The 27,551-nt window shown below is 42.8% G+C and overlaps 3 protein-coding genes across 3 annotated transcripts in view; 1 reads left to right on the forward strand and 2 right to left on the reverse strand.

Annotated features, from left to right (window-relative positions):
• Window positions 1-804: 804 nt before the first annotated feature.
• On the forward strand, window positions 805-10,000 carry LOC311266918 (desmoglein-2-like protein). The gene is made up of 14 exons (XM_084369605.1): window positions 805-975; window positions 2,123-2,245; window positions 2,775-2,930; window positions 3,032-3,173; window positions 3,274-3,437; window positions 3,709-3,843; window positions 3,990-4,175; window positions 4,278-4,555; window positions 4,650-4,792; window positions 4,881-5,102; window positions 5,634-5,870; window positions 6,196-6,323; window positions 6,455-6,793; window positions 6,993-10,000. The coding sequence occupies exons 1-14, from the start codon at window positions 922-924 to the stop codon at window positions 7,998-8,000; spliced, it is 3,315 nt and encodes a 1,104-aa protein (XP_084225731.1). The 5' UTR covers window positions 805-921; the 3' UTR covers window positions 8,001-10,000.
• Window positions 10,001-14,325: 4,325 nt separating this feature from the next.
• On the reverse strand, window positions 14,326-19,557 carry LOC311267002 (tubulin beta-2A chain). The gene is made up of 4 exons (XM_084369784.1): window positions 19,344-19,557; window positions 18,814-18,922; window positions 17,567-17,677; window positions 14,326-15,710 (listed from the first exon to the last, which is right to left on the reverse strand). Exons 1-4 carry the CDS (start codon window positions 19,398-19,400, stop codon window positions 14,626-14,628), a joined length of 1,362 nt encoding a protein of 453 aa, XP_084225910.1. The 5' UTR covers window positions 19,401-19,557; the 3' UTR covers window positions 14,326-14,625.
• A 2,565-nt stretch (window positions 19,558-22,122) lies between these two features.
• LOC311266287 (solute carrier family 22 member 23-like) overlaps window positions 22,123-27,551 on the reverse strand; it is a 38,807-nt gene continuing 33,378 nt past the window's right edge. Inside the window, exon 10 of the mRNA XM_084368577.1 lies at window positions 22,123-26,971. Within this exon, the coding sequence (XP_084224703.1) occupies window positions 25,453-26,971 (1,519 nt within the window). The 3' untranslated portion in view covers window positions 22,123-25,452. The remainder of the gene's footprint in view (window positions 26,972-27,551) is intronic.

Here is a 27,551-nt window from a genome sequence, read left to right on the forward strand (position 1 = left end):
CTCCTGAGAGAGAGCCAAGAATGAGGAGCGATAAAATTGTCGATCACAAAACAACCGCTCTCTGAAAAAGTGTACAAAAAGACGACACAAGGGCTGCAGACTCCCGGCGATGTAAGAGATTTGCTGTCAGATAACTTCACTACAATTCCCTTTATTGTGGAAGAAATGGATCCAATCAGACAAGATCATTTCCCTCTCCCACACACCTTTGGACACAGGGAGTGAAAGTTTCATGTAACTTGGCAACACAAACTCACACACTGTGCCAATATTTACACACACACACACACACACACACACACACTCTCTCTCTCTCTCTCTCTCTGGCAGTCCAACGTGTGGTGACCCCAGAAACACAGATGCACTACTCGGGAATGTCACAGGCACCGGGGAAGTTTTACAGATGAGTGAGAAAGTTGATCCAAAAGCACTCCAAGACATTTTTTTTTTTTTTTTTAAAGCTGAATATCAAAATCATAAATAAATGAAGTGAAGGACATTTTATCTTCTCTTTGACAAAAACAACTTTATTCTCAGCATTCTCACTCCACAGTCACAACAAAAGCATGTCTGTCTCTGTCTTTGTTTAGATCCCACTCACTTCTGGAGTGGACTTCCTCTCGGTCCAGTCTACCTTTTTCTTCCCTCTCTGCCTAAGACAATAGGCTACACACAACTATTACAGCTATGCACAAAGTGGACACACCGCCTCTTTGTGTTTTCTCTCTCCCTCTCCCTCTCTCTGCCTGTTATCAGTGGCTGGTGAGCAATCAGCTCGAGAGAGGAACCGCCTATCGCTAAAAGTCCCTACCCCTCGAAAGGGTCAAAGTCTTGTACGAGATCGAGGCAGGACTTCAGATCAGACTCAAGTTGACGCGATTTCACTTCAACGGCAGGATTTTTCTTTTCTTTCTGAAGCCGATGGCTCCTCTGCTGAAATGCGCCGTTTTTATTCTACTGGCCGTCGTCCTAACGGTGAGTGAAGAGCGACCCGACGTGCCTTTTCACCATTGTTGAATTCAGAGTCATTATCGAGCTGGATAAGTGATCTCAAACAGGTGTGGCACCTCCGTCGTGTTGCGCTTGTGCGTGTTGGCACAGTTAAAACAGCGGGGTTAGAAGTAAATGAGCCGTGACCGTGTTTATGTGACGGGAAAGCTCTGTCTTTATTTCCTCCTCGTATTTATTTCCCTAAAATACAGGATGTGGGAAAACTTTATAGCCAACGAGTCAAACTATAGGGGAGATTTAAGCGCTGGCACAATGGATGGTGATAATTATGCTCAAAGAGACTGCGCATTTATTTATTTATCATTTATGGACTACAATAATATAATGTTTTTGCTATGAGAAGACTTTTTAGTTGTGTTTTTAAGTTTTTGTTAAAGTTTTTGTGTGAGTTTTGGGGAGCCCCATGTTCTGTACTGAGGCTGTGTCCTCGCCACAGTGGCCCCGGGTTCGAATCCGGCCATGGATGCGTGAACTTGGGGTGCTCATGAGGCTGCAGCACCCCAAAGCGAGGCTTAAACATATGCCGAATATACAAGAAGGCCCAAATGATTAAGAATTTGTCATTGACAGCATTTCACAAAGTTTATTAAGTTTCTCCTCACTCAAAAACTCACAGTTTATTTATATTTTTAAAGGAGTCTGGGGTGTTTCGCTCCCTCTTCACCTCCCTGCTGTTGTTGACTGTAGTTGATGTAGCTGCTTTGACCTGTGCTATGTTGGTTTTTAAGTTTGCCTTCTGCTGTAGTGCAAAGCGTACTCAAATGTTGTAAATTAATGTCAGTTCATGTCATCCTGGCCACTCAAGTTAATGCAAAAACATGAATGTTGCACCCCATTATGTCATTATTATACAGACCGACCCCTCAGCACCCTCAACTGTGACTGACTTCCGGTGTCCCCCCTCTCTCTCATCCCTTTTCCTGTCAATCTACCTCTGTACTGTCAATAAAGCCATGAAAATGTCAAACAAAAGTCATATATTACCCTGCGATGTAAAAGAAATAAGGTGTAAACTAAGTGTGCGTGAGTCAGAAGCAACAATATGTCATAATTTTGTAATTGTTTCACATGAACTATGATCAAGTTTTCCTCCTTCTTTGTTTACCTGCAGTTTGTTCCAGTGAGGGCGAAAGGAAATGGCCAAGTGCTGCGGAGACATAAGAGAGAGTGGATCGTACCCCCCAGGGACGTGTATGAGGGAAATGACTACATTGGCTTAGACCAGATTGCTAGAGTATGTACTATTTCTTTTTTTTTTTTTTTTTTTTAAATTTCATTTCATTTTTTTTGTCTAAAGAATTCAATTAAAACAGAAAGTCCTGTCAGTTTATAAGTATTTTACAAATGTTTACAGCAACAATCCTTGAACTAATTACAAGATTGTCAAGTTAATTATTGTGTCCACCTCCTCTCCCTTTGTGTTGTTCAAAGCCTAAGTTAGACTGTGAGTGTGAGTGAGTTCAGCTCACCAGACATTGGCAGACTTCCATAATGACTCAGATGCAGTACATGATGAGAAATACAACCTTTTCTGATATTGAGACACACACACCTGTGTTTGATTGTTCTAAAGCTTATCTGGTTTCATAACTCAGCCAGATACACATGTTGCTAGGTTGCTAACAAACAATAATGCAGACCTGTGAGAAAACAGTTTGGATGAAATTCAGAAAAAGTGACCATAAATAGTTATGATTAAATGTTTTGTTGTGTTATAATTCCAGATCAGGTGGATTCATTTTGTTTGTGTATTTGTTTTTCAGATTCGCTCCGATAAGGAGAACTACACAAGGATTCATTATTTCCTATCAGGGCCTGGTTGTGATGAGCCCCCTTTGGGCAGATTCAGTGTTGAACGGGACACTGGCAAAGTCAGAGTCCACACCATTCTGGACCGAGAGGAGATTGCCTTCTATCGTGTAAGAGCACATACATACATCCTTTTTGCAGAATCTGATGCATTACGGCCATGTCCTCAGTGTTAAAATAGCTGTGTTATCTTTTTTTTTTTTTTTTTTAGTTAAAAGGTATTGCGAAATTCCTTGACGGGACCCCCGCTGAAAAGGATGTTTACCTGATTATTACTGTTCTGGATATAAATGACAACGCGCCAGTCATTACAGCACAGCAAGTTGGATCTGTCAATGAATCAAGTGCAGAAGGTATTTTAAGTCTTCTAAAGTATATTTGTGCCATGGCAGATCATTTTATTTTACCTGTGCTGAACTCATGCATTGCTTCGTTCATGTGTGTGATTTCTAGGTACTGTTGTGATGAGAGTGATAGCTACTGATGCAGATCAGGAGAACACAATGCACTCCAAGATCAGCTACAGAATTGTGGAGCAGAGTAGCAGTGCTGGGATGTTCTACATCAACTCTCAGACTGGAGAGGTCACGGTTCGACAGAGGACTCTAGATCGCGAGGTGAGTCACTTGACTGACCTGAAAGTCTTCTTTTGTTGGCCAGTCGAACTAATTGTGTTAATTGAAGGTTTGAACACAGGAATTAGGATACTTACTTCTGTGAAAAGTGTCTTGATTTACTTGGGTTACTTCTAGAATAGGCTTACATGCTTTAATGCTCCGAAAATGCGTCGGTTTTCTCAAACTGTCCCCTGCTGCAGCGCTGTATTCCCCCTCTGTCTGAGACGTTCTGTTTTAGCTCCTGTCTCTTTGTTTTTTGTTTTTTTTTTAGAAACAAGATACATATAAGTTGACCATAGAAGCGTCAGACATGGGTGGACAGAGAGGAGGACTCGCAGGAACCGGAGAAATTGAGATCAAGATTCTGGACATAAATGACAATGTTCCAACCCTGGAAAAAGAGTCGGTATGTGTGACACAATAACCACAAGCAACGTTCCAGTTTTTCTTTAAATGGCTTTCTTTTAATTGGCTTTCTTTAAATTTTCTTTAAATTTAAATTATGTTTCACAGTTGTTCTAAAGAAACTGGTGGTTTGTTTTTTAATTTCAGTATGAAGGAAGCGTGGAGGAGAACACCATCGGCATGGAAGTGATGAGGATCAAAGCTCTTGACATGGATATGATGTACACTGAGAACTGGCTGGCTGTCTTTGAATTCATTTCAGGGAATGAGGCTGGCTACTTCACTATCACCACTGATTCTAAAACTAACGAGGGAGTCATCATGATTAACAAGGTAGCCTCCTTTTTCTGAACTGAAATTGTAAACGGTGAAGTGAACGAGCGTGATTAAACAATGAATGAAGGCTAATGTGAACTCCCTATCGTGAATCCACAGGCGTTGGACTATGAAGAACTAAAGGTGCTCAACCTGGAAGTGGGCGTTTCCAACAAAGCAGTGTACAATTTTGGCAGCTCGCACACCTTACCGGGGCCCACACAAAAAAGATACCCCATTAAAATCAACGTGGTCAATCAGAAGGAAGGCCCCCGTTTCCAACCAAATGTCAAAGTGGTGACTGTCTCTGAGGACCACACGACCATCACCCTCGGCAAAGTCATCAGCACATACGCTGCGATTGACAGTGACACACTAAAGACGGCCACCAACGTGCGGTATGGCCACAAAGTGAATTGAACCACAGTTGTATAAACACCATTACGTTAACGGCTTATTTTTGAGCTCACATGTGGATTTTCATATTGATAGGTATGCCAAACACCGCGACAGAGACAACTGGTTGATTATTGATGAGAGGACAGCAGATATCAGGCTGAATAAACTGCCTGACAGAGAGTCCAAGTTCTTGATCAATGGAACGTACTATGCAGAAATTATATGCATCACCAACGGTGAGTTCTGTTCATATGACAGTTGTCATTATTCCCCAGTGGACTAACATGGTGCACAGCAGCTAAATATTAATCTCTTGGCTTTCAGACACTCCTTCAAAAACTGCCACAGGGACCATAGCCATTCAGGTGGAGGACTCCAATGATAACTGTCCTGAACTGACTACTAAAACTCACACAATGTGCCAAGGGGATAGTGTCGTCTACCTCACAGCCGTGGACAGAGATGAGCTCCCAAATGCAGCACCATTTGAGTTCACTATGATTAAGGCGCTCAGCAAGGGGGAATGGCAACTGGAGCCATTTAATGGTGAGATTCCAATTATGTCTTGGTAAATGTCCTGAAAATCATCGGTAAATGACAATTTGGCCTAATCTTGTCAAGGTTTGCATTAAAAAGGCATTTTTTGACAAATTCAGTATTTTTGACTTCAAAACATTCGATTTGAAAAGACTTTGTTGATGGTGTCGATCATTTCAACGCCACATGCTTTTTTATTGTTCATTCCATTGGAATAATTGCACACATTTTTTATGATATTTTTATTCTGCGCATGTTTTATTATTTTCTTGGGAACAGCTTTATAAAAGACTGCCTACCATGTAATCCTTCCAGTTCCAGGGAGTCACTGGCAGGGATTGCTGAAACAATCAAAACAGACTGAAGCAGCATTTATTTTATTACCCCCGTCTTTGCTTTTCCTGCCATAATAAGTCTGTCAACGGTCCATCTTGGTTTTATCACTTCTGGATAACGTAAAGGATGGGTTACAAGGTACAAACAAACTTCTTTATAACTCGTGCAGCATGTTTTAAAAATGTTGGTCTCATTTTCCTTCAGATACCACGGCCCTTCTCCGGAACCATGCCAGATTTTGGCCAGGCTATTACAAAGTGGCAGTGGACGTCAAAGACCAGCAGGGAAAGACATGTGATGAGGTGCAGATGGTGGACATTACTGTGTGCACCTGCCACGAGACCACTAAAACCTGTTATTCGGAAATGACAGGCAGTCGAGGAGCTGTGTTTGGGGCTTCAGGTATCCTGGCACTACTCCTGGGACTGCTGCTACTGCTTCGTGAGTAGAGTATAACTGACTTCCTTTCTCTCCCTTGCTTATTTCAATAAGACTCATTAAATTTTCCCTGCTAAGTTGCCTCACCATACATGTTGTAACGTGCTTGGAGAGGTACGCATAAAAAGAAGGAGTGGGTCACAGGCAGTTTTGGATTGAGAGACAGAGAGAGATCATGGATTACACAATTATTTGGTCATTTTTTCCACGAGTTAAATCCCTTTGATGAATATGAGCTATTCACTGATTGATGATTGGACTTAATTTGGCCTGACAAGTATTCTTTTATAAGAATTTCTGTTGACATACTGTCAAATGTGTGTTTCAGTGGTGCCCCTGCTGCTGCTGTTCTGCCTGTGTGGAGATGCGGCAGCTGTTGGAGCTTTCAAGCCCATTCCTTACGATGCTAAGCAACAGCTGATCCCGTATCACACCGAGGGACAGGGTGAAGACAAGGTACTTTGATTAGCATAGTCTTGGTATGAATGGATCTGTAACAATACGTATTTTTACATTTTTTTTAAAAAATAAATTAAATTTGCCTGAAATGCTGCATCTCCTGACAAGATCTAATCTCTTTCCCACAGGATGTTCCTCTTCTGAATATCCCAGTGGAAGTTGATATTGGCCAAGTAACTACCCAGAACTTCAACACTTACCACCAGGGGTACCACGGAGGACTGGCAGAAGCAGGCGGCTTAACCTTAGGAGGAGCAGCCTCAGGTGGTGCTGTAAACATGGGGACCTTAACAGCCGAAAACATGCACCAGTACAACCAGTATAACTATTCCGGTGGGCAAGTGGAGACGGACTACACAGGTGCTGGGATGATGACAGGACAAGAGCATCTTTACTCCAGATACAGGACTGGGGCCTTTGATGGGATGGCCCTGTCTGACGAGTTCCTGGGAGAGTATTATTCAAGTGTAAGTACATAAAATGTCACTGAAAACACCAATCTGATCAAGGAATAAAGGTTTTAAACCAAAACTTAACCAAAAAAGCTTTTTTATATATATCATACAGCACATTAGGACAAGTAAAAGCTGTATCATACAGTCACAATTGAACTGTTAAGTATAATTGACTTTGTACTTAATATATTCTGGTGCTATTTGTTTACAGAAATCCAACCATGCCACTCAACAATCCCAGCAGAAGGATGGTCTGGTGATCTATGACTATGAGGGTCAGGAGTCCCTGGCAGGTTCTGTAGGTTGCTGCAGCCTTCTTGAGAATGAGGATGATCTTGCGTTCCTCGATGATCTCGGGCCCAAATTCAAAACCCTGGCTGAGATCTGTCACGGGTCAACCTTGGTGACTGAGTCTGTGGATGCTGGGGTTTCTATCTCGCCACCCAGACCAGTGTCTCCTGCCAGGCCCTCCACTTCCACCCACACGCATGTTCATACTCACAGAGAAACGATGAGGGACAGGGACCATGCCAGCATCAACACCCTCAACACCTCCAATGTAGTGTCTGGATCCTCCGCCATCGTCCAGGAAGAACGTATCACTGAAAGAGCCACTGTTCCCAATGTACATGTCCAGGACAAGCTTGTGATTCCCAGTCAGACGATGCTCATACAGCAGCCCACTATGTACTATGCTGCCACACCCATGTACGTAGTCGACTCTAAGCCCCAAATGGTGCTGGTGTCAGGTGGCACCCAGCAGGCAGTGGGTCAAATACCAATTGGCCATGTTGGGATGACTCAAGGGCTGGTGCAGGTTGGTGGCCTCCAAGGTTCTCAGGGTGTGGTCCTTGTAGATAGCCAAGTAGGAATGGGTGGGATAACAGGGCAGGTAGCACAAGGCCTTTCACAGGGAACCCTCTCCAGGTCCAGACAAGTGTTGGTGGAGAATGGGTCATCAGGTGGAGAGCAAGTCGCACACATAGCACAGGGCTTTGTCCAGACAAGACATGGGTCTGCTGCGGAGCAAGGGTTGGAGGTCAGAGGTCAAGGTATGCAGGTGAAAACTCAAGGTTTTTCAGTAGGTTCAAGTGGTTCTGCAGGGTCAAGTGAAGAATTTGCAATGATGGCCACACCCAAGATACAAGGAAGCCAGAGAGTGGTTGTGCAACATAAGAAGGTGTCAGTGAGGAATATTGAATCAAGCACAGTAGCGTAAAGCAGCACTTATGTTCAGCATATGCACTAATGTCACACTTGTTATGATATGTACTGAAATATATTTCAGTATACTAATAGTACTGCGATAAATAAATACATCTATGTTCATTCAGATAGAGAGAATGTAGTTAATTGTGCTAAAACTGCTAAAAGGACAGTTTGGCCTGCTTGACCAAAAGTGCAAGACTGTATCTATGTCCTCGTCTCATGATTAACACTACTGCCTAAAGTAGTTAAAACAGGGTATTGACTACATGACCATGGCCATAAAAGGCTTTGGATTTCTTTACATACTTTACAGTATTAGTTTAAAGTATAGACTTGGGACAACGCAACAGATTTTAAGAGGCACTCCATCATCTATTGAAGTTTTCCCTCTTTATTCAGTCCCAGGATTTACCAGTTTTGCACCAAATGACAGCCCTAAAAGCACTGTATTTATTTCAGGTACACAACTAGCATGGCTTCAGTTGGGGAACACCCAAGTAAACATTACAGAGCTCAACCAGTCTGACCAACAGCGTATACAAAGAGACAGTAGAAAAAGTCGAGTACAAACAAAGCTATATGCCCCTCCATCTCACAGGGCACCAATAAGTAAGTGTCAACAACGTTATTTACAATTTGACGATCCCTTTCTAGTCCCGCTCGAAACCGGTTGCAGCAGGTCTTTATATTACTGGAGGCTGCAGTTAGGGCACCAGTTACGAGCAAAGCACTCACCTGCGCAATAAATTACCATCAAGTCACAGCTCAAACAGATCTGCACCTTAATAAGAACGAGAAGAAGCACAAAGCATATTATTTACTAGTATGCGGAAAAATAAAACAGGCTGCAACACTAGACAGCTTGTGGGAACATTTAATCTCTAAGCCAGTGATGGCGCTTATGTGCTCCTAAAAATCTCACAAGGATATTATAACCTGCGTTAGAAGCCAACAGCACCTGACAAATGGTCTTTTCACTGATACAGATCAGTGCTCTTATTAAACCCATATTTTATGCTCGAGTTTTCATGACATGGCTGATCATTTTGGAATGTGTTCATGAAATTAGTTTCTACTCCTTAATCGCAAGCCTGTTGAAATGCAATATAATACATTTATGGTGTAAATATAACGATACCGTCAGCCCTTAGTCTTGAGAAGCACACAATTGTTTTGAGAGAGGTGGAACAAGGTTTCTGTAGCTTTTTTTTTTGTTTTGTTTAGTGTGGTGTGATTCTCTAGTAGCATTTTGTAATATTTTAGCTTCAGTCATGCCACAAACTGTTCTGCTGACCTTGAGAGTTTTTAAGTTAGTTATACTGTAACCATTATGGTGCTGTTATATGGGTGGCCTTCCTTGGAAACTAGATAAATGCTGCATGTACTGTAAAACCTAGGAAAACACCCTCCGCAACGCCAAAGTGTTTGATTTAGCGCTCCAAGAAAAGATTGGACTCCTTTTATCTGCAGACTTTTTATCACAGTCATTACAGACCATAAACGGAAGAAAACAGTACTCCACAAAGTCTCTATTTTATTGTTGCACTAGTTTTTTTTATTATTTCTACAGAACATGTTCTGAATTAACCCAAGTGCCAAAGCTGTAAAGATTGTGTATGATGGCCCTATTTTTACAAATGTACAGTGTGCCATAATTACCAGATATACTTTTAAGATGATGTTTTTATTGTGTGAGTGTTTGTGTGTGGGTGTGAAGGTAACATAATTTGGATATGTGGAAAGGCGCAGTAATCAAGGATGAGCTTGCCAAGCACTGACAAACATTCGATGGAATTACACTGTTTGATATTGCCGGTCTTGCTTTGATGTATATGTATTATCATCTCTAGTATCTGATGCTGTATTTCTTGTTGCTGCATGCTGTGCTATAGCATGTGTTGCTTTTAGAACAGTGCACTAGTAAAGTAGCGGTATTGGACATGATAATGATGTTTTCCTTGTATTTTTCACCTGCTGTGATAATAAAATAAAATAAAATGGAAAGATAAAGCTGTTGTGTCGACCCCGTTTTTTCTGATTTCACACGACCGTGATATGAAGAGATAATGCAGGAGCATGTTAGTTTTGCATATCAGAAATTAGATATGACCTTGTGTGGATATTTCACAATGAGTAGAATACATGGAAATGCATGTTTGAGTTTTCCCAACACTATTGCGTGTGTTAAACTGGAACTGCGGTGCACACCTACATGTATGTTGTAACAAGGACGCAGGAAGGGCAGAGGCATTAGTGTTTCATTCAAATGACGTGTGTTTGTTTGCACTGCCTGACAGGTGTAAACGTATTAATCATTTCTACGATCTCTATGACGCCATTTCCCCCACTCACAGCCAACTTCCCTACTTCAACGACAGACCAGCAAACTCTCACTGCTGTCAGCTATGTGGCTGTTAGCAGGCACATGCGCATATAGGCCCTCAGGGTGGAAAATGCAATTAGGGTTGTACTATAATGTGGAATAGGTAACTACTATCAATGATCGTCACGGAGTCACATCAGCAGCGATCAACATGTTGAAATTCTGACCCATGACTACTTAATTTCTACGTTATTTCATGACTCCTCAATATTCATGGGTGGTACCACACCCATCTTCAAACCCAACCTTCATTTTGATCTCAACTACGCACTTGTAAGGGTTCCTGAATTCCCTGATTTAAAGTTAAATGTGGGCCAGGGGCTTAAACTGTGTGAGTCCACCCCCACTTCTTGCACTGTTCATTCACTCAACATGACTTGCGCATGTGTTTACGCTGGCATTTGTGGTCTAACGTGAATTTGCCAACGGCTGGCATCTTGGCTGACCAGAGTGTGTTTGTCACACCTAAATTCCTATTGCGTCTTACCAAATGAAAACGTACTGTGCTCTGTGGTCTGAATTCTGCTGTTGACGCTACCTGATCTTGATGGTTGCGCCCAGGGAAGCACCTCTCGAGAAATCACAAGAACACCCCAAACAAATCAACGTTCGCCTACCTTTCACTAAAGTGCAAAGGGGGTAAAAAAAGTCCTAAAAAAGATTTTAATGCACTACACAGAATGGAAAAGCTTAAGAGAAAAAAGGGAGAAGAGGAGGGATATTGGTTTTGGCATATATGTTGGTCTATACAGTTCGCACTGCCAGTCAGGTGTAAACAAATAAATCCTTTTGCTGTATCGCTCTTTTGAAAAAGGCTCGATAAATGGATGTGTTGTTTTGACACACAAGATGTGAAATTGCTTATCCTAATCTCTATAATGCCGTTGCACCCACTCGCAGTCAACTTTCCTACTTCAACTACAGACCAGCAAACTCTTACTGATATTCTGTCGATGCAACTTGTAAACTGTGATTTTCTTGTTCTTTTCTGTTCATCTACTGCACGTCTGTCCGTCCTGGGAGAGAGTCTTCTTTTTTCCCTGTTAAAAGGCTTTTTGTTTCCATCTAAGGGTCTAAGGACAGAGGATGTCATTCACTGTTCAGATTGTAAAGCCCATTGAGGCAATGTGATTGTGATTTTGGGCTATATAAACAAAATTGATTTGATCTACTGCTGTCAGCTATGTGGCTGTTAGCAGGCACATGCGCATATAGGCCCTCAGGGTGGAAAATGTAATTAGGTTGTAGTATAATGTGGAATAGGTAACTACTATCGATGATAGTCACAGAGTCACATCAGCTACGACAGCGATCAACATGTTGAAATTCCGACCCATGACTACTCAGTGTTCATTTCTACGTTACTTCATGACTACTCAGTATTCATTTCTACGTTATTTCATGACTACTCGATACTCATGGGTGGAACCACACCATCTTCAAACCCAGCCTTCATTTTGATCACAACTACGCACTTGTAAGGTTGGGACGGGGGCTTTAACTGTATGAGTCCACCCCCTTACTTCCGGCCTCCTCCCCATCTTCGAACTTAGCCTTTATTTTGATGTCAAACCCTCACGCACGCTTGTGATGCAACTGCTGACAAAACACTCAAAATCACTCCTGTATTAGTTCAGTTCCAGTTGGTGCCACTCCTCGCATTATTCATTCACTCAACATGATTTGTTCATGTGTTTACGCTGGCATTTGTGGTTTACAGTGAATTTGCCATCGGCCAGCATTGTGGTTCACCTGGGTGTGTTTGTCATACCTAAATTAATTAATTAACACCCAGGGACACACAGCAAAATCAGCATTCGCCTCCCACTCATGTGTAAAGGAGGTAAAAAAGTTTTGATCATCTGCTGATTTTATTGCAATGCACATGGAAAGGCTTAAGAAAAAGAGAAAAAAGGGAGGAAGAGGAGGGATATTGATATTGGCTTTGACATATATGTTGGTCTGTACATAAAAAAAGAATTTGCAGTACAGGAAATGTGTCTAAAGGAGTTTAAAAGTGTCCAGCAGAAAGTTGTTTACTCAACTGAAGTGAAGTGGGAGCAAACAAGTGCAAAAGCAATGCACAATCCACAAGTATGGTCATATGGTGGTTTGGCTCTCTCGTAAAGTAGGTCAAATGTCACATACTGCCCTTTGGCTCTCACTCAGCCGTAGAAGGATGCACGAAAGTCAAAGAACAAGTTATACCGCTATCTCATCTGTCAGACAATCAGTCATGCGGTCAGTAGACGGGGGTATGTTGTGGGTTTGATGGTGCACAGGTGGAGGTGATGTATATAAAAATGCATTAGAGTTCGTATGTCCACTGCACTTCTCTAATGCATCTTCTTTAAATATCATCCACGGTAAGAAACAGGCCACTGTTCTAATAAAAAGTGTGAGTGCTGGAGAGTGAGTGTGGGTCACAGAGGCCACTCAGTCACTCCATCAGGGCAGGTAAAGACGGTAGTTCGTTATCTCTCTGTCACTGTGGTATGTTTCCATCTCTGTCAGAGCAGGAATGAATTAGTAATGAATCTGGGGACGCGGTAATGACTCAAGCCAGAACTGGTTAGACAGTAATTAAAGAGTAAAGGAATATCCAAAAGAGAGGCTTCTTTAACTTCCGTTTTATTGCTGTTAGCCAAAACAGATATGTCCTCCAGATAACACGTCAGCCCCACAAACATATAATTTATAAGACTTATTGGCATCCTTGAGGTGGTTTGACTTACAGCCTGGATCAGACCTGTAATTCTCTGTTCTATCTCGCAAATATTTTTTTCTATTTTTTCTCTCACGGCTGCACTGCTCCCTCTGGGTTACATATCTTCTTCTTCTTATCTTTGCTGGTTTGGCCATCAGTCATGTCAAAGCAGATGTTTTCCATCAACCGTCAAAAATAAAATTCTTGCCTTGACAGCCGTGACTTGGGTGTGGCTGGAAGTGTAACATATTTCAGCTCAGTCGCTCTGAGAGAGCTGTTCAACAGCCAGCCGCCTTAAGTGTGTGGATACCAACGTAAGCTCAAGTGTTTGTCGTGAAGCTCAAAGCTTCGAATCAACATGTTGCATCATGTCACAGTCCTGGTGTGCATTTCGTTCTTAGATTGCCGGTGATTAATGTGTGTTGTGAAATTCTCCTTTAACTTTCTCCGTGTTGTTTATTGTTTCTGGGCTACACCCTGATTGTTTGGACGTGTGCCAATCTGATGCTGCCGATTGATGCAATAGAAATGATAAAGATTTCACAATGGTCTCCATACGTATACGAAGCTCAAACTACATTCTTCAGGTCGTCTGGTTGCTCATCTTCATATATTGCAAGATGTGTGTTGAGAGGTTATTAGTCATCTTAAAGGAACTCCGTGTCTACATGTATAATACTGTCAGCAAATTCCCTGAAAAGACCAAACACTATAAGGAAGTTGTCTGTCCTTAAGTGCTGTCAGACTTCCTCACCCTGTCTGTTGCACTCAGCCACAGGCCTATTCTTTCCAACCGCAGACGTAAATATTTAAAAACAGGTCTCATATATCTTTGCTGAATAATTAATAACTGGTTACCATGGTTGAGTAAAAGCTACTCAAAAAAGAGTAAACAGTGCATTTGTTGGGGGCATTTTGTGTGCTAGTGAATATTTACTGCACTGTCCTTGTGGGACTGACTCAAACTTGTATTTCCATGTTTATTGCTAGGAAGGAACATGTCACCTGATGCACCTGGATGGTCTACGGCACAAAGTAATAAGCTATATCGGGCTTTTGGATACACATAGAATACTTGATAGTACAGGTAGCAGCAGATTTAGTTGGTTTTGGGGTTCAAAGCCTCAACAATCAACTATCTTTTTCAAGAATTGCCTTCCCTTCCTTCAACATAGGGTGACAAGAGAGCAAACAGATCACAGACAAGGACAGTTTTGATGTATGAAATAAAAACATGACATTAAGTATTGACCGGACTGGATCTTTATTTTGAGACTTGAGACAGTGAATGTATGTTGAAGTGAATGTTACAAAACTGTATTTTGGACAATACTTATTTTTGATACTAGCAAAGCATGACTTGGAAAACCCATTTCTACGGTTCTTGCATATTTTTTAGCTTCTAGCGCCACTCGTGATCTTTGTCAGAAGAAGTCATATCTATTTGCAATATAATTTCGGCTAAACAGCAATATTTTGTCAGCACACTGTGATAGTTAGTTGGAGAGGGACTGGTTCACTCAGTGTCATGTCAGTGTTTTACAATCAGTGGCGAACATCGTGGCGGACTTCTTCCTCATCCTCCATTTCATCTTCTTCATATTCGCCCATCTCATCAGCGGTGGCGTCCTGGTACTGCTGATACTCAGACACCAGGTCGTTCATGTTGCTCTCGGCCTCAGTGAACTCCATCTCATCCATTCCCTCTCCGGTGTACCAGTGGAGGAAGGCCTTGCGGCGGAACATGGCTGTGAACTGCTCAGAGATCCGCCTGAAGAGCTCCTGGATGGCCGTGCTGTTGCCGATGAAGGTTGCGGACATTTTGAGGCCACGGGGAGGGATGTCGCAAACGGCCGTCTTGACATTGTTGGGAATCCATTCCACAAAGTAGCTGCTGTTCTTGTTCTGCACGCTCAACATCTGCTCGTCCACTTCCTTCATTGACATACGGCCGCGGAAGATGGCTGCCACAGTGAGGTAGCGCCCGTGACGGGGGTCACAGGCCGCCATCATGTTCTTGGCGTCGAACATTTGCTGTGTGAGCTCTGGCACAGAGAGGGCACGGTACTGCTGACTGCCCCGGCTTGTGAGGGGCGCAAAGCCCGGCATGAAGAAATGCAGGCGGGGGAAGGGCACCATGTTGACAGCCAGCTTACGGAGGTCAGCGTTGAGTTGGCCAGGGAAGCGGAGACAGGTGGTCACCCCACTCATGGTGGCTGATACCAGGTGGTTAAGATCTCCGTAGGTGGGTGTGGTCAGCTTCAGGGTGCGGAAGCAAATGTCGTATAGGGCCTCATTGTCAATGCTGAAGGTCTCATCTGTGTTTTCCACGAGCTGGTGAACAGAGAGAGTGGCGTTGTAGGGCTCCACCACAGTGTCGGACACCTTGGGGGACGGCATGACGCTGAAGGTGTTCATGATGCGGTCAGGGTACTCCTCGCGGATCTTGCTGATGAGCAGCGTACCCATTCCTGAACCTGTGCCTCCACCCAATGAGTGGGTGAGCTGAAAGCCCTGGAGGCAGTCGCAGTTCTCGGACTCCTTCCTCACCACATCCAGTACCGAGTCCACCAGCTCAGCTCCCTCGGTGTAGTGACCCTTGGCCCAGTTATTTCCTGCTCCACTTTGACCTGCATGATGGATGTAATGTTTAGAGACAAATCATGTTGGGCAAATGATGGTATTGCATACTTTATAACAGGTTTATAAGTTGTAATTTATGTCTGTTTGGATGGATTGCCATACATTTTGGTACAGACATTCATGGTCCGCAGAGGATGTACCTTACTGAATTTAGTGATTTTGATGATGTTTTTACCTGTGGTGCAACCGTGAAGTTGACGTTTTTGGTATTTAGTGGCATGTCTGGACAACGATTGGATAGATTGCAATATAATTTGGTGTGGATGTTCATAATCCACAGAGGATGAATCCAAATGAATTTGGTCAAACTCTTACTTCCTCTCATGGACCTCCATGAGGTTGACCTTTTTGGTATTTAGTGAGATGTCTCAAAAACTACTGGATTAATCGGCATGAAATTTGTTTTAGACATTTATGTGCCATTTAAGATGTATTTAAATAACTTTGGTGATCCCCTGATTTAATTAGCCACCATCATTAGGTCAAATTTGTATATTCGTATATAAGTACAGTGCCCAAACTGAAAGTAAATGACAACATGACATTCCCACCAGCTACAGCTATATCTTGTTTTTGTAATGTAAACAAGCGGAACTAAATAGTGACCATGGTAAACGTTATATCTTCTAAAAATCAATATTGTCATTGTTAGCATGTTACTGTGCTGACCTAACATTGTTTTTAATGTCTTACCACTGATCTGCAACGCATTAATAAAGCAGATATTAACTATAGGTAAATATAATTATCTAATCAGCCCCATGCCAGTGAAAAGGCAGCTGGAGTTTCACAGTCCACAAAACATTTCTGGAGCTTCACAGCAAAACAGCAATGGAAGAAAAAAAAAAAGAAAAGAAACATAAACATGAAATGGCTCCATACAGGTTGTCCAGTATAATCCAAGTCCCCAGAGGCCCAGAGGTGCCAAACTGAATTAAAAAGATGTTTTTTAATTTAATTAATTTAATTTTAATTCCCTTCTAATCCCACAATGGGGAAATTCTCTTTCTTGGTGTACTTTGGTGTACACTGATGCTTTTAGCTCAGCAGCTACATTGAAGATTTTGGTTTAAAAAAAGGTGTTAATCATTTCTTTTCAAATCAATGTGGGATCTTAGCGCTTCCAAAAACTTGGATTAAGATGTACAGAGCCATTTGTTTTGTTTTTTTAAGTTTTAAAACAAGTCCCCATCTACTTCAGTTGTGTTGGAGAAGGCTGCAAAGCTGCTTTGTTGTGAAAAAATCATTTATGTATTTAAAACATCCCCGACTTTCTATCTGCAAAGATTGAATTTTAATTTCTGAGTGGACTTACTGTATCTTTTAAGTTATTTATTATAAATGAACAAATCTGAAAATTAAACATGAATCTTTAGTACATTTGTTCTTTAGCTCTTACATGGTCTGGATATAGTCATTATATTCCTTGTGAGTTATAATTATTTGGCTCAGAATTAATTACATATATTATAATATTATCATAAGTTCTTTTGTGTATTTTCTGGTGAGGAAAAATAGAAATGAGTCATTCAGAGTTTTCCGCCCCTGTATCCTCACTTGTGCCCAGCACTGCAGCATCATCTCCTGGTAGATCTCTTTTTCGCTGAGTCACCACGAGAGCTGTCTCAGTCTGACACAGCTGCACATGGACAATGCATCACACTGCTGGCACATCGCTGAGAGGCTGCAGGAGCTTCGTGCTCTATGCACCGCACAGTGCTCGCAGGTAAAACTAAGCACAGCTTAACAGGATGTGACAGCAGCTGCTGACTTATACACATATTGTACGGATATGCGGTTGGTTCAGGATGAGCGGTGACGCCAAGATTTATCGTTCGCTCACCAAAGACAAAGTTGTCAGGTCTGAATAGCTGTCCGAACGGGCCGGAGCGAACTGAATCCATGGTACCTGGCTCCAGGTCGACCAGAATGGCACGCGGCACAAATTTGCTGCCTGTGGACGAAAAAAGAGCAAAAGATAGAGGGATAGAGAGAGGTAAAGGATGGAAGGGTGGAGTAGGATATCGACAGTCTCAGTGTGCATGATGTCAGCACATTTGTAGGGGACCAAGGAAAAAAAAAAACCCATATTAGGAATACTGATCTAAAGGAATATTAATACAGCTGTGCTGTTTGGTAACGTTCTCTTAAAGGAAACTACAGCCTGTCCATCAAGATGGACATTTAAAGACCGCTTCATGCATCCTATTGTTTGTCTGTTGCACTTTCCTCTGCTCCACCCTCTCTGTCTGTAAACCCTCTCGCAAGCAAAAAAAAGCTTCAGCATGCTGCACTGCTTAGTCAAGACCAGTGTGGCCTTCAAAGTGCTGATCTCTGCAGAGTCAAACAAAGGTGCTATCTTCCCCCTTCTATACCTGTTTTCCCCTCTCTTATAAGCGTCTGTCTGTCTGTCTGTCTGTCTGACCGTTCCTTAACATTCATTCATGGGATGCACAGTCAATTCACATGCACTATGACCCAGTAGGTGACACTGATGCGAGCGTGCAACATGGAAACAAGGAATCAATAATGCCTGCTGTGCTGACATAACAGTGGATATGCTATTCAGGCCCATATGGCCTCCAAAGCAGATGAGTGAGCGCTGTTTGAGCTCAATCCTGGCTGCACATGGATTGAGCTCTGCACTGACTTGTCCTGTTGTGAAGCACTGGACACACAGCGGTACCGAACCACACTGCGTGACCGTTTCAGTGTACAGCAGCTGTGGGGCAATGACACACGACGCACACGGGATGACCTTCAACATGCCATGCCAAGAAAATCAGAGCTGTGGGTCAGTTATACAGAGACTGCAGATACCTGTACTCCCTATGGAGAGAGAGACAGAGAGAGGGAGAGAGACACAGAGGGAGACAGAGAGCGATGGAGAGAGAGAATGATTTTAGCAGATTCACTGTCCTAATTTTTTCCTGCACTCATGGTGGGACCTACTTTCCCCTTGCAGCTAATTTAGGGACATTCAAATGAGGTCTGTGTAGCGTTAAGGTCATGCAAGGTTAATAAGCAATGGAAACAGCACACATGTGTTTTATTTGAAACAAACTTTGCTAAATACATCTATTTTTGTACCTGATGCCTCATTGTAGTAGACATTTATCCTCTCCAGCTGCAGGTCACTGTCACCTTGGTAGCTCCCGGTGGGATCGATGCCATGCTCATCACTTATCACCTCCCAGAACTAAAGATGGGGACAAACATAATCATGATATGAACTTGAGTTGTTTCACCAAAGCGTGCTGTGGAGACGGGTTTAGCGTCGGGTCTTGTTTTTGTCACTGCGTATCTGCTTGGAGAGAAAATGACACGCAGCAGCAGCAGCAGCAGCAGCAGAGGGAGGCCACATCACTGCAGAGCAAAGCCCAGCCCGACCGAACCGCACCCTTATGAGCAATTAATAATCCAAATCTCAAACTTTTTTAAAAGAAATTAATCTATTGATCTCAAAAAAGACGCCAAATTAAAGGTTAATCGCTCTACATACAAATCCCCCGGTGAATAACACATGTGGCGTTACGCATTGAAAAACAAAAACAAAACAACAATAAGGCTACTCCATTAATTCCCCATCTTTTTAAAAACTTATTTGATAATATCTATACCTTCGCCCCAATCTGATTCCCACACTGTCCAGCCTGGATGTGAACGATTTCCCTCATGGTGCGCTGCGGTTGCGGGCAGAGAGCGTCCTGTCTCGACTTCACCTGCGTCCAGTCTTCAGTCTCTTGCCGCTGTGTTTCTCAAAATCAGCGCTTGCCTCATTTCCAGGTCGAGTGTGGAGCCGGCGAGATAGATAAACGTGCTGCTGGTCAGATGACGTCGCGCACAGCGCAGCATCCCTGTATCCCCGTCAGCCAATAGGAGCGCCCCGGTTTGATGCAGTGGACTTGGAGGATCATGCCGCATCATCCCTCCTGGCTGTACCCTGACATCACCCTGTCCCATGCAGGAGAAATGTTGCCTTTCTAGCTGTGTCGCTGGATGGACCGAGCTTGTTCTGTGAAGCTCGGGTAATCGTCAGACTTTATCAGTGAAATCCTAAAAATGTGCTGTTTCAATCAGGGCTGAGTGATGTGCAGCTATAAGCTGTCCTGTTCAGAAGAGTTGTCTCAAATTGTGGGTTGAAAAATATGATCTGATTTTCTGATTAGATTAGATATATAACCCAGATTTTAAACTAATAGATGTTCTTGTTTTAGCTTGGATAATGCAGATAAGATGAAACAACAGGGCCGTACTAACTCTCTCAGGGACCCAGGGGCAAAAATGATAATGTGGTCCTTTATAAAGCCAAAACCACACCCCACCCATTCATGAAAAAAAATGATTTTTTTTTTTATGCTTCCACCATGCCCCCAGATTTGCTGCATTTCTGAGTGATGTTCTGGGCGGTTTTAATCACCGCCCAGAACCTTCCTCTCCTGGGCCATGCACGAACCACTCAGGATGCTTTCTATTGCTCCTCTGTAAAAGTGGACCAGAATCTTACGCTGGATTTTAGTTTCCATAGGAAGTGGAGCCTTGTTCTGTGCTTTCTTAACCAGGGCGGTGATGTGTGGTGACCAAGATTAGTCCTCAGTGATGGTTTATTCCAAGGAACCTACAACTGTTCACCTGCTCCACCTCAGCTCCAGGACAGGGGTGTCTTTGTGTGTCTTTGCCTCCTTTGTTTGTAAAATCAACACTCAGCTCCTCTGCAGTTGTGATATTTTGATGAACCATAAAGTTGTTGAAGGAGAAACACCACACAAGCATCTTGCCAAGTGAGATATAAAAACTGGATTTTTAAAAGAGGGCCCTTTCAAAAAGACAGGTCCTCAAATCTGGATAAAATGTAGGATTCACCTCGGACACGGCCGTTAGTTTTCCGTTTTTATCCACAAGGTTTGACAGCCGGTCCACCACTTCGATCCAGACAGAAATATCTAAAAATAGATTAAAGGTATACGGGGGCATGCCACCAGGATATCTGCAAACTAATGCTAACTGTAGCTGCCATTTGCCAGTTAGCTCAGTTAGCCGTGCAGCTAGCAGTCAAGACTGTGAATTCGGAGCACCGCAGGAGTGTTGCTGTTTACATCGTAAGCAAGGGAGCTTTGGACCGGGACGGGCTGGGGCTATTGCTATCTGGTTAGCATGCTAACTGCAGTAGATATCTCTGTAACACAATACAGAGACGTCTTAATGTCAAAACTGTTATTTATTCACATTCACACTGTTGATAGTTTTAGTTATTTTTTGAACGTTTTCAACTAAAATTCTTACATATAAACGGACAAATAATGGCACCGCTTTCTTCTTAGGCATAACCTTTAATAATGTTGTGTTTACCTCCTGATGTTTCCTCTCGTGCCACCATGATGTTCAGATCTGTGATGAGAAGTGGATTCTCCTTAAATAACAGATTGTCATCAAATTTGTCCAATGGTCAAATATATTTGCAAGTCACCTAGTGTTTAGATTTAATTTGCAGTTGTCAGGATGCCGACATGTTAAACGTAGATGTTGAAAAATTAATAATAATAATAATATCTGCATGTAAGCGTCATCACTACGGGCATATAAGCATGTTGACATTAGCATTTAGGTCAAAGTCTCTCTGTGCTAAATGGCTAGCATGACTCAGGACTCTTATCATTGTTGATTTCTACTTCAGTGAAATTTAGTTGAGTGCATTTCACCAAACTAATGCAGGTACCACTTTATAATAACCAGCATTAAAGCAACATTTTGGCTTTAGTGAAGCATTTCAACAAACAAATGTGGGCAGCACTTTAAATAACCACCACTGAAACTAGTCATTTTACTGTTAATAAACAATGAAATGCTTTTATTATGCAATTGTTTAGCGTTAAGTTGCAATCAAACTTTGCAAATGTGTGAATACGATGTAGTTAATCTACAAACAGTATTTGGATGGCCTTAAAGTTGCAATGAATGTTTATAAACATTAACAATTGATTGATAAATGATTAATAAAGCATACTTCACCATGTTTTTATTGTGGTTAATATAAAGTGTTACCCTAATGTGAATTAATCCTATCGCCACAAAGTTATTACCACACAGACAACCTTCAGGATCCCTGGGGCATGTCTGTAGCATTTGCTTTTTGTCTGGACTATTTGCTTGTTCTGCTCCGTTGGTAATCCAGCTTTGGCTACAACCCTTGGGATTTCTGCAACCCTGTTGGATGAGTACAATAAAGCTGTAATAAAAAAACAGTCATGCATCCCCTGTTTTTCTTGTCTTTAAAAAGTGATCTTTAGATACAAAGCCTCAAGCCAGCCCAGTCAAATACTCCCTATATTTGACTGGGATCTACTTTTAATAAAAATCCATGAAAAGTTTGAAAAATGAAGGACTCACTGATATCCACAGTTGATCAATAAATAGTGGTTTATTTTAACAACAGGTATGGCTTATGTACAAGTGCATTATGTCTGTTAAAACAAAAACAAAATGAAACCAAACAATTGGAAATTATAAATGGTACAATCCATGGTTTTTACATTCATTCAAGTCTCTCATCGAGAGATTCTGAGTCGCACGGTTGAGAGAAGCAAAACCTGAAATGTGTACACTGGGGACTTCATGTCTCTGAGACTTATCTACCAAGTTCAGAACTATTCACCAGTCCATTATGATCTATGATCCTTCATCTTATCAAAACTGGGTGTCCAGTCCACACATTTACTATTTACAAAGGCATAACCCATTCTTCTTCTTCTGTTTTTGTTTTTTTATTTTTTTGCTTTTTTTATTTATTTATTTTTTTTGCTTTTCCACTGTCTTCAAGTCTACCCTACCGCTGGTGCTAACATTGCTTTGGATTGCTTTTACTTTAATTTTTACTCCAAATAAAGTCAAACCAAATGCTTACGGGTGTCATAGCTCCAATCAGCACCGTTAAATAGCTGCATGGGAGTTGTGAAAATGGAAGCAACAGATCTCAGAGAAGACACTGGATGTATTGTGCTGTGCTTTTTGTCTTTACACTGGTGTTGCATGGGGCTTTTTTTGGCAATACACAGTTCAATTTCTGCAATATGCACATTGAGACAGAGAGACAACAGACAACGAGTACTCCGAGTGATGTGACGATACCGACCACTGCAGTCACCACACTCGCTACAGCAGATGCCAAGAAATTCCTCATTAAATCCAGTGTCAACATCCTGCTCCACAAAGTAGATTACATGTGGGTCTATTGCAAAAGTTAATGTGTGTTTCTGTAGTCAAAATCCCACTTCACTTTCCCTTTTTTTTTTTTCTTTTTTTTTTTAATGTCAAGACGCCAAGCTCCACCAATATTTGACATCACATGATTGCAGGGCATTGTGCTTTGAGGCTTAGCAGCATGGCATGTTACACATTTAATGGTTCAAATGAATCTTTCACTAAATGGAAGTTTGTTGACGCGATGACCGAAAATAGAGCTCTCGTACTTGCATTTGAGGGAAAAACAAACACAGGCAGGTTCGCTCAATCATTAGCAGACCAAAAGATATGTAGCTTTTGTCAGTGCACACTTTGAATTTTGGTGAGTAAAGTACCTGTAAGGCTCTCGTGAGCGTACCGCAAGAAGGTGTGAATAACAGAAAGTCTTCTGTCAACTCCTGAATGACACCCTCATCGATCACCAATACTTCCTGGATGAATGTAATATGGTAAGTGTGGGAGAGTTTAATCACACTTGAAATGACAAGACATCATTCAGTTGGCTCTTAAGTTTTACAGTAACGTGTAGTTATTATTATTTAGCATCATTATTATTATTGTAAACAGTGGTCTATCAGTAATCATATGTCTTTACAACCTCCGATGCATTAAGTATGTAACTACAACTGTCGAGTTACACACAGTATTGAGTCAAGTACAGCGCTGTCCACAGATGGACACAGGCTTTGGAAGAGAAAGTGCCTCCTTAAGCAAGAGTCCGTCAAATTCAAGAATACGAGTTGGTTAATCTATCTATAATTAAAAAAGGTGCAATATGTAAGAATCATACGCAAAACAAATAGGGGGCGGCATATCACCCGGGCACCCGCTTGCTGCTCCTAACTGTAGCTGCCGTTAGCTCAGTTAGCGGTGCAGCTACCGGTTCGGACTGGGAGCTCGGGGACCGGGGGAGGCTTCAAGTTTACACCACTAGCACAAGAGCTTTGGACCAGGACGGGCCAGGGCTAGCTGGTTAGCATGCTAACCTTAGTGGATATCTCTGCAACAACATACACAGACATCGTAACTTCAAAGCCGCCGCCTTTGATGACGTTTTCAGCTGAAATTCTTACATACTGCCCCTTTAAAAGATTTCACCTGCATTTAAATGTCAATTCGACAACTATATGAACTATTGCATTTTTTTGTAAGGTAAACTCGTGAATGTATGAACACACCGACATACATAATCCATGATTCGGAAAAACACACTGAAGGTTAGCGATGCTGTCGAAACATTTTGTCATCCATTGGTTTTCATTTCAAAAATAGCTTTTTGTGTCTTTTCAAGGTTTGCTTTAAGGTTTGTTTTACTGACACGTTCACAATTATTTTCATGCTTTTGTCCCAACTGCAAAGGAATAAAGGTGCCACCACACAGAGGTGCCACAAATACTGTAAGAATGAAGTATAGGTTTGTACAATAAGGGCACGCCATGGGAGATTATTCAAAATAATACTTAGAATTTTTTTTTTTTTTTAGAAAAAAGACTGAATCAAGCTCAACAACTAATTAGGCATTTACTTACAATATCACATTTACAAATAAAAGCATTTGCATACCATATATTTCATTGACCGAAACGATTGGAAAAATAAAAGTTTCTTCAGACCGACAAAATATGGGTCATTCTTTTCTCAAATGTCGCTGTTCACACGATGAACCATGTGTTGATGAAAGCAATTCTCATTTTTCAATTCCAATTTATCAACATTTCAGTCTTCTATTCATTCGATAAATGATTTTAGTTCTTTTGTATTTCTGAACTTTGTATGTGGATTAAAGTGAACCACACTTCAGTCTATGGCAGGGGGACTGCACTAAACAGTATTTCCCCAAACAGGCAAATACTGCATTTATACTAATTTTTTTTGGCACTATGTCTACATTTAATTTTGGTCAGAGTTGTTTTTTGGCGTTTGTATTTAGAAAAACCCCAATTTAGATTGTTTACCATCTGTAACGGCAAAAAATACTTGTAACATTCAGATTTTTTGTTGTCCATACAGGTAAGGCGATATTTTTATACAAATATGTTAGACGGACACTTGATTTGAGCAAAAGTACCAGTGATTCGATTTTTTTTTTCTTTTTGTTTGTTTTTAGCATCATTGCATTTTTCACCAGTCCTCTCAGTGATTGTGGGTATAGTTGTAAGTCTCTTCGACAGACAGTGATTTCCCATTCATTTACATCAAAGTAGTTTATAGGCTGGTGATTTCCAGTGACATTCAAAAAGAGCAGAAGATACTGTCACATTGTCACAAACCAGCCTCTGGCACTCTCTCACTTGCGTGGTCTCGTTTATTGGCTAAATTTCGGGAAGGGGGGGGACATCGAGAAACGTACAGCAGCTCCCTAAGAGGACGTGTCTGCTCAACTCCGACTCCTGAAGTCTGAGCAGGAGAGTTCGCGCCCCCCCCTTCTCGGTCATTCGTGTGGCGTGGGGGCTGCTTCCTCTGCAGCCGTAAAGCTTCTTTTTTCCTGCATCATGATGACGCCACGCCGTTGACAGTGTTGTTTTCTGTGCTGGCGCTATCCCTGATGGAGAGGACACCAGAGTCTATGGGGGAGGAGACGGTGCAGTCAATTAAAGAGGGTGGAGTTGCTTCTGTAGAGCCTGAATCTGTGATGGACTCTATGGCGAGGGGAGCAGCTGAATCCTGCGCGGGCTCGACAATGTCTGTGAGTGTGGTCGATTCTGGAGTGGAGGTGTGCACAATGTCCGTGACGGGGAGGATGGTAGGAATCGGCGCAGCGGTGTTGACAGTATCTACGATGGGGGGAGTGGAAGAGTCCGCTGAGGGCATGGGGTCAATGGGTGGAGGGGGAGTGGGTGCAGGGGAAACGGAGATGGGACTAGGGGGAGTAGGGGAAGGAGGAGATATATCATTAACACAGGGAGAGGTAGAGTCTAACTGTGGTGGTCCGGAGTCTATGACAGGAGGTACGGGGGAGTCTCTAGATATAGATTCGTCTACTATTTCTAACTGGATGGGAATGTCAGAGTGTGGGCTGATGGAGGGGGGAGGGTCAGTGGTGATGTTGCAGTCTGTCATGGGAACGGGAGACGGAGTCGGGGATGGAGGGAGACTGTCGTGCATAGATGGAGTAGGGGAGTCTGCTAACGTGGCGTGGGCGTCCTCGGGCAAAGGTACATCGAATTTCGGGGTGATAATCTCGATGTCGTTGTCCAGCAGGTCGGGGGATTCTAATGTGTAGCTTGGCGGGGGTTCGATGATGGGTGTGGTGCAGATCAATAAGGAGGCAGGCACAGTTCCACAGGGAGCAGAGGAGTCTACTGGAGGGGCAGGGGCAACAGCTGACTCCTTTGTAGGGGAAGGACCGATGTCGTTCATTTCAGGAATGGCAGAATCCGTCAGTGGATCAACAGGATCTAAGACTGTTGCTGGAGGTTCTTCGGCATCGGCTAAAAGTGGGTCTGTGACGCATGGTTTGTGTAAAGGTGTGGAAGACAGCAGGTGCTCCTTACTGGCATGTATGGCTCCGTCTTTACCCAGGGCGGTCGTGGGTAAAGATGGCACTGAGTGACCGTTGGGGTCTTTAGGTTGCGTCTTGCAGGGGTGCACCTCCATGAACGCTGGAGCGGAAACATCCGCGACCGACGGAGCAGTCAAGTCGACAGCTGAAGAGGCGGTGGAGTCCATGGTGGACACTACAGTGGTGGCAGCCTCGTGGAGGGGTGTGTCATGCACCCTGGTGTAGTCCCTGCTGCTCTCCGACTGAGCCAGCAAGAGGCGCTGTTCTCCAGGTTTCCTCGGGGGAAGGAGGGGTTGGCGAGTGTAGCTCTCGCCGTCAGCCAGGGTCTCAGGGAGGGGCTGGTAGCGTGTTTCGGGGAGCAGGAGAATGCAGATGATGCAGATGAGTGTGCAGCAGGCAAAGATGATGTGGTGAAGGAAGTAGCCCTTCTGATTGTGGAGCTCCATGATTGGGGCCGTCAGCATGCCGAATCCGGCGCTGGCTAGGACCAGGCCCAGACCACCACCCCTACAATGAGATGGAACATGTTATTACAGGGGAGGATTCAGGATTTATGACCACACATACCTAAAAACCTCATAAACCTCCTGAAAACTAAAGCGGAGGATGATTCACTAACATTACAGTAAATCATGAATTATATGTTGTCCTAAAGAACTGTCACCTAAATCATTTCCAGAAAGGGAAGCCCTTATTTCTGCTGTATGCTTCTGTCGATTCTCTGCCATTTTATCAAACAGCAGCAGAGTGTGCTGCAGTACCACCAAACGCCCTCCTCTACATGCAGGGCTATTCCTTTCCCGTAGTTGCCTGAGTTTACCACCAGAGGTCGCCCTTGGAGCACTGTCAGCAGAGCAACAACACCCTTTACATAACCCCAGATAATGAACATCCAGTGCTGTGTCATATATTCTCAGCGGACATTGCTAATTTGTACAAGATGTGGATTACATTTGACACTGAACTGTGAGAGTCATGAGGAGTGTCGTTTCCAGGAGTTCAATAATTTCATACCCTCGTTTAACAGGAGGTGGAGCAGCTAATCCATCTGCGGGAACATGTGATGCAATGGAAACCAACCTCTGTG

This window comes from Pagrus pagrus (genome assembly GCF_965226575.1).
Source record: "Pagrus pagrus genome assembly, chromosome: 12".
Lineage (NCBI taxonomy): Eukaryota > Metazoa > Chordata > Actinopteri > Spariformes > Sparidae > Pagrus > Pagrus pagrus.

Excerpts from the sequence above, each read along its gene's own strand:
- LOC311267002 (XM_084369784.1), bottom strand. The coding sequence starts at position 19,400 with ATGAGGGAAATCGTTCACATCCAGGCTGGACAGTGTGGGAATCAGATT. Across the intron at positions 18,923-19,343 it reads GGAATCAGATTGGGGCGAAG|TTCTGGGAGGTGATAAGTGA; the intron begins GTATAGATATTA and ends CCCCATCTTTAG. Across the intron at positions 17,678-18,813 it reads CTACTACAATGAGGCATCAG|GCAGCAAATTTGTGCCGCGT; the intron begins GTACAAAAATAG and ends TTTCGTCCACAG.
- LOC311266918 (XM_084369605.1), top strand. The coding sequence starts at position 922 with ATGGCTCCTCTGCTGAAATGCGCCGTTTTTATTCTACTGGCCGTCGTC. Across the intron at positions 4,556-4,649 it reads AAGACGGCCACCAACGTGCG|GTATGCCAAACACCGCGACA; the intron begins GTATGGCCACAA and ends TCATATTGATAG. Across the intron at positions 6,324-6,454 it reads AGGGACAGGGTGAAGACAAG|GATGTTCCTCTTCTGAATAT; the intron begins GTACTTTGATTA and ends TCTTTCCCACAG.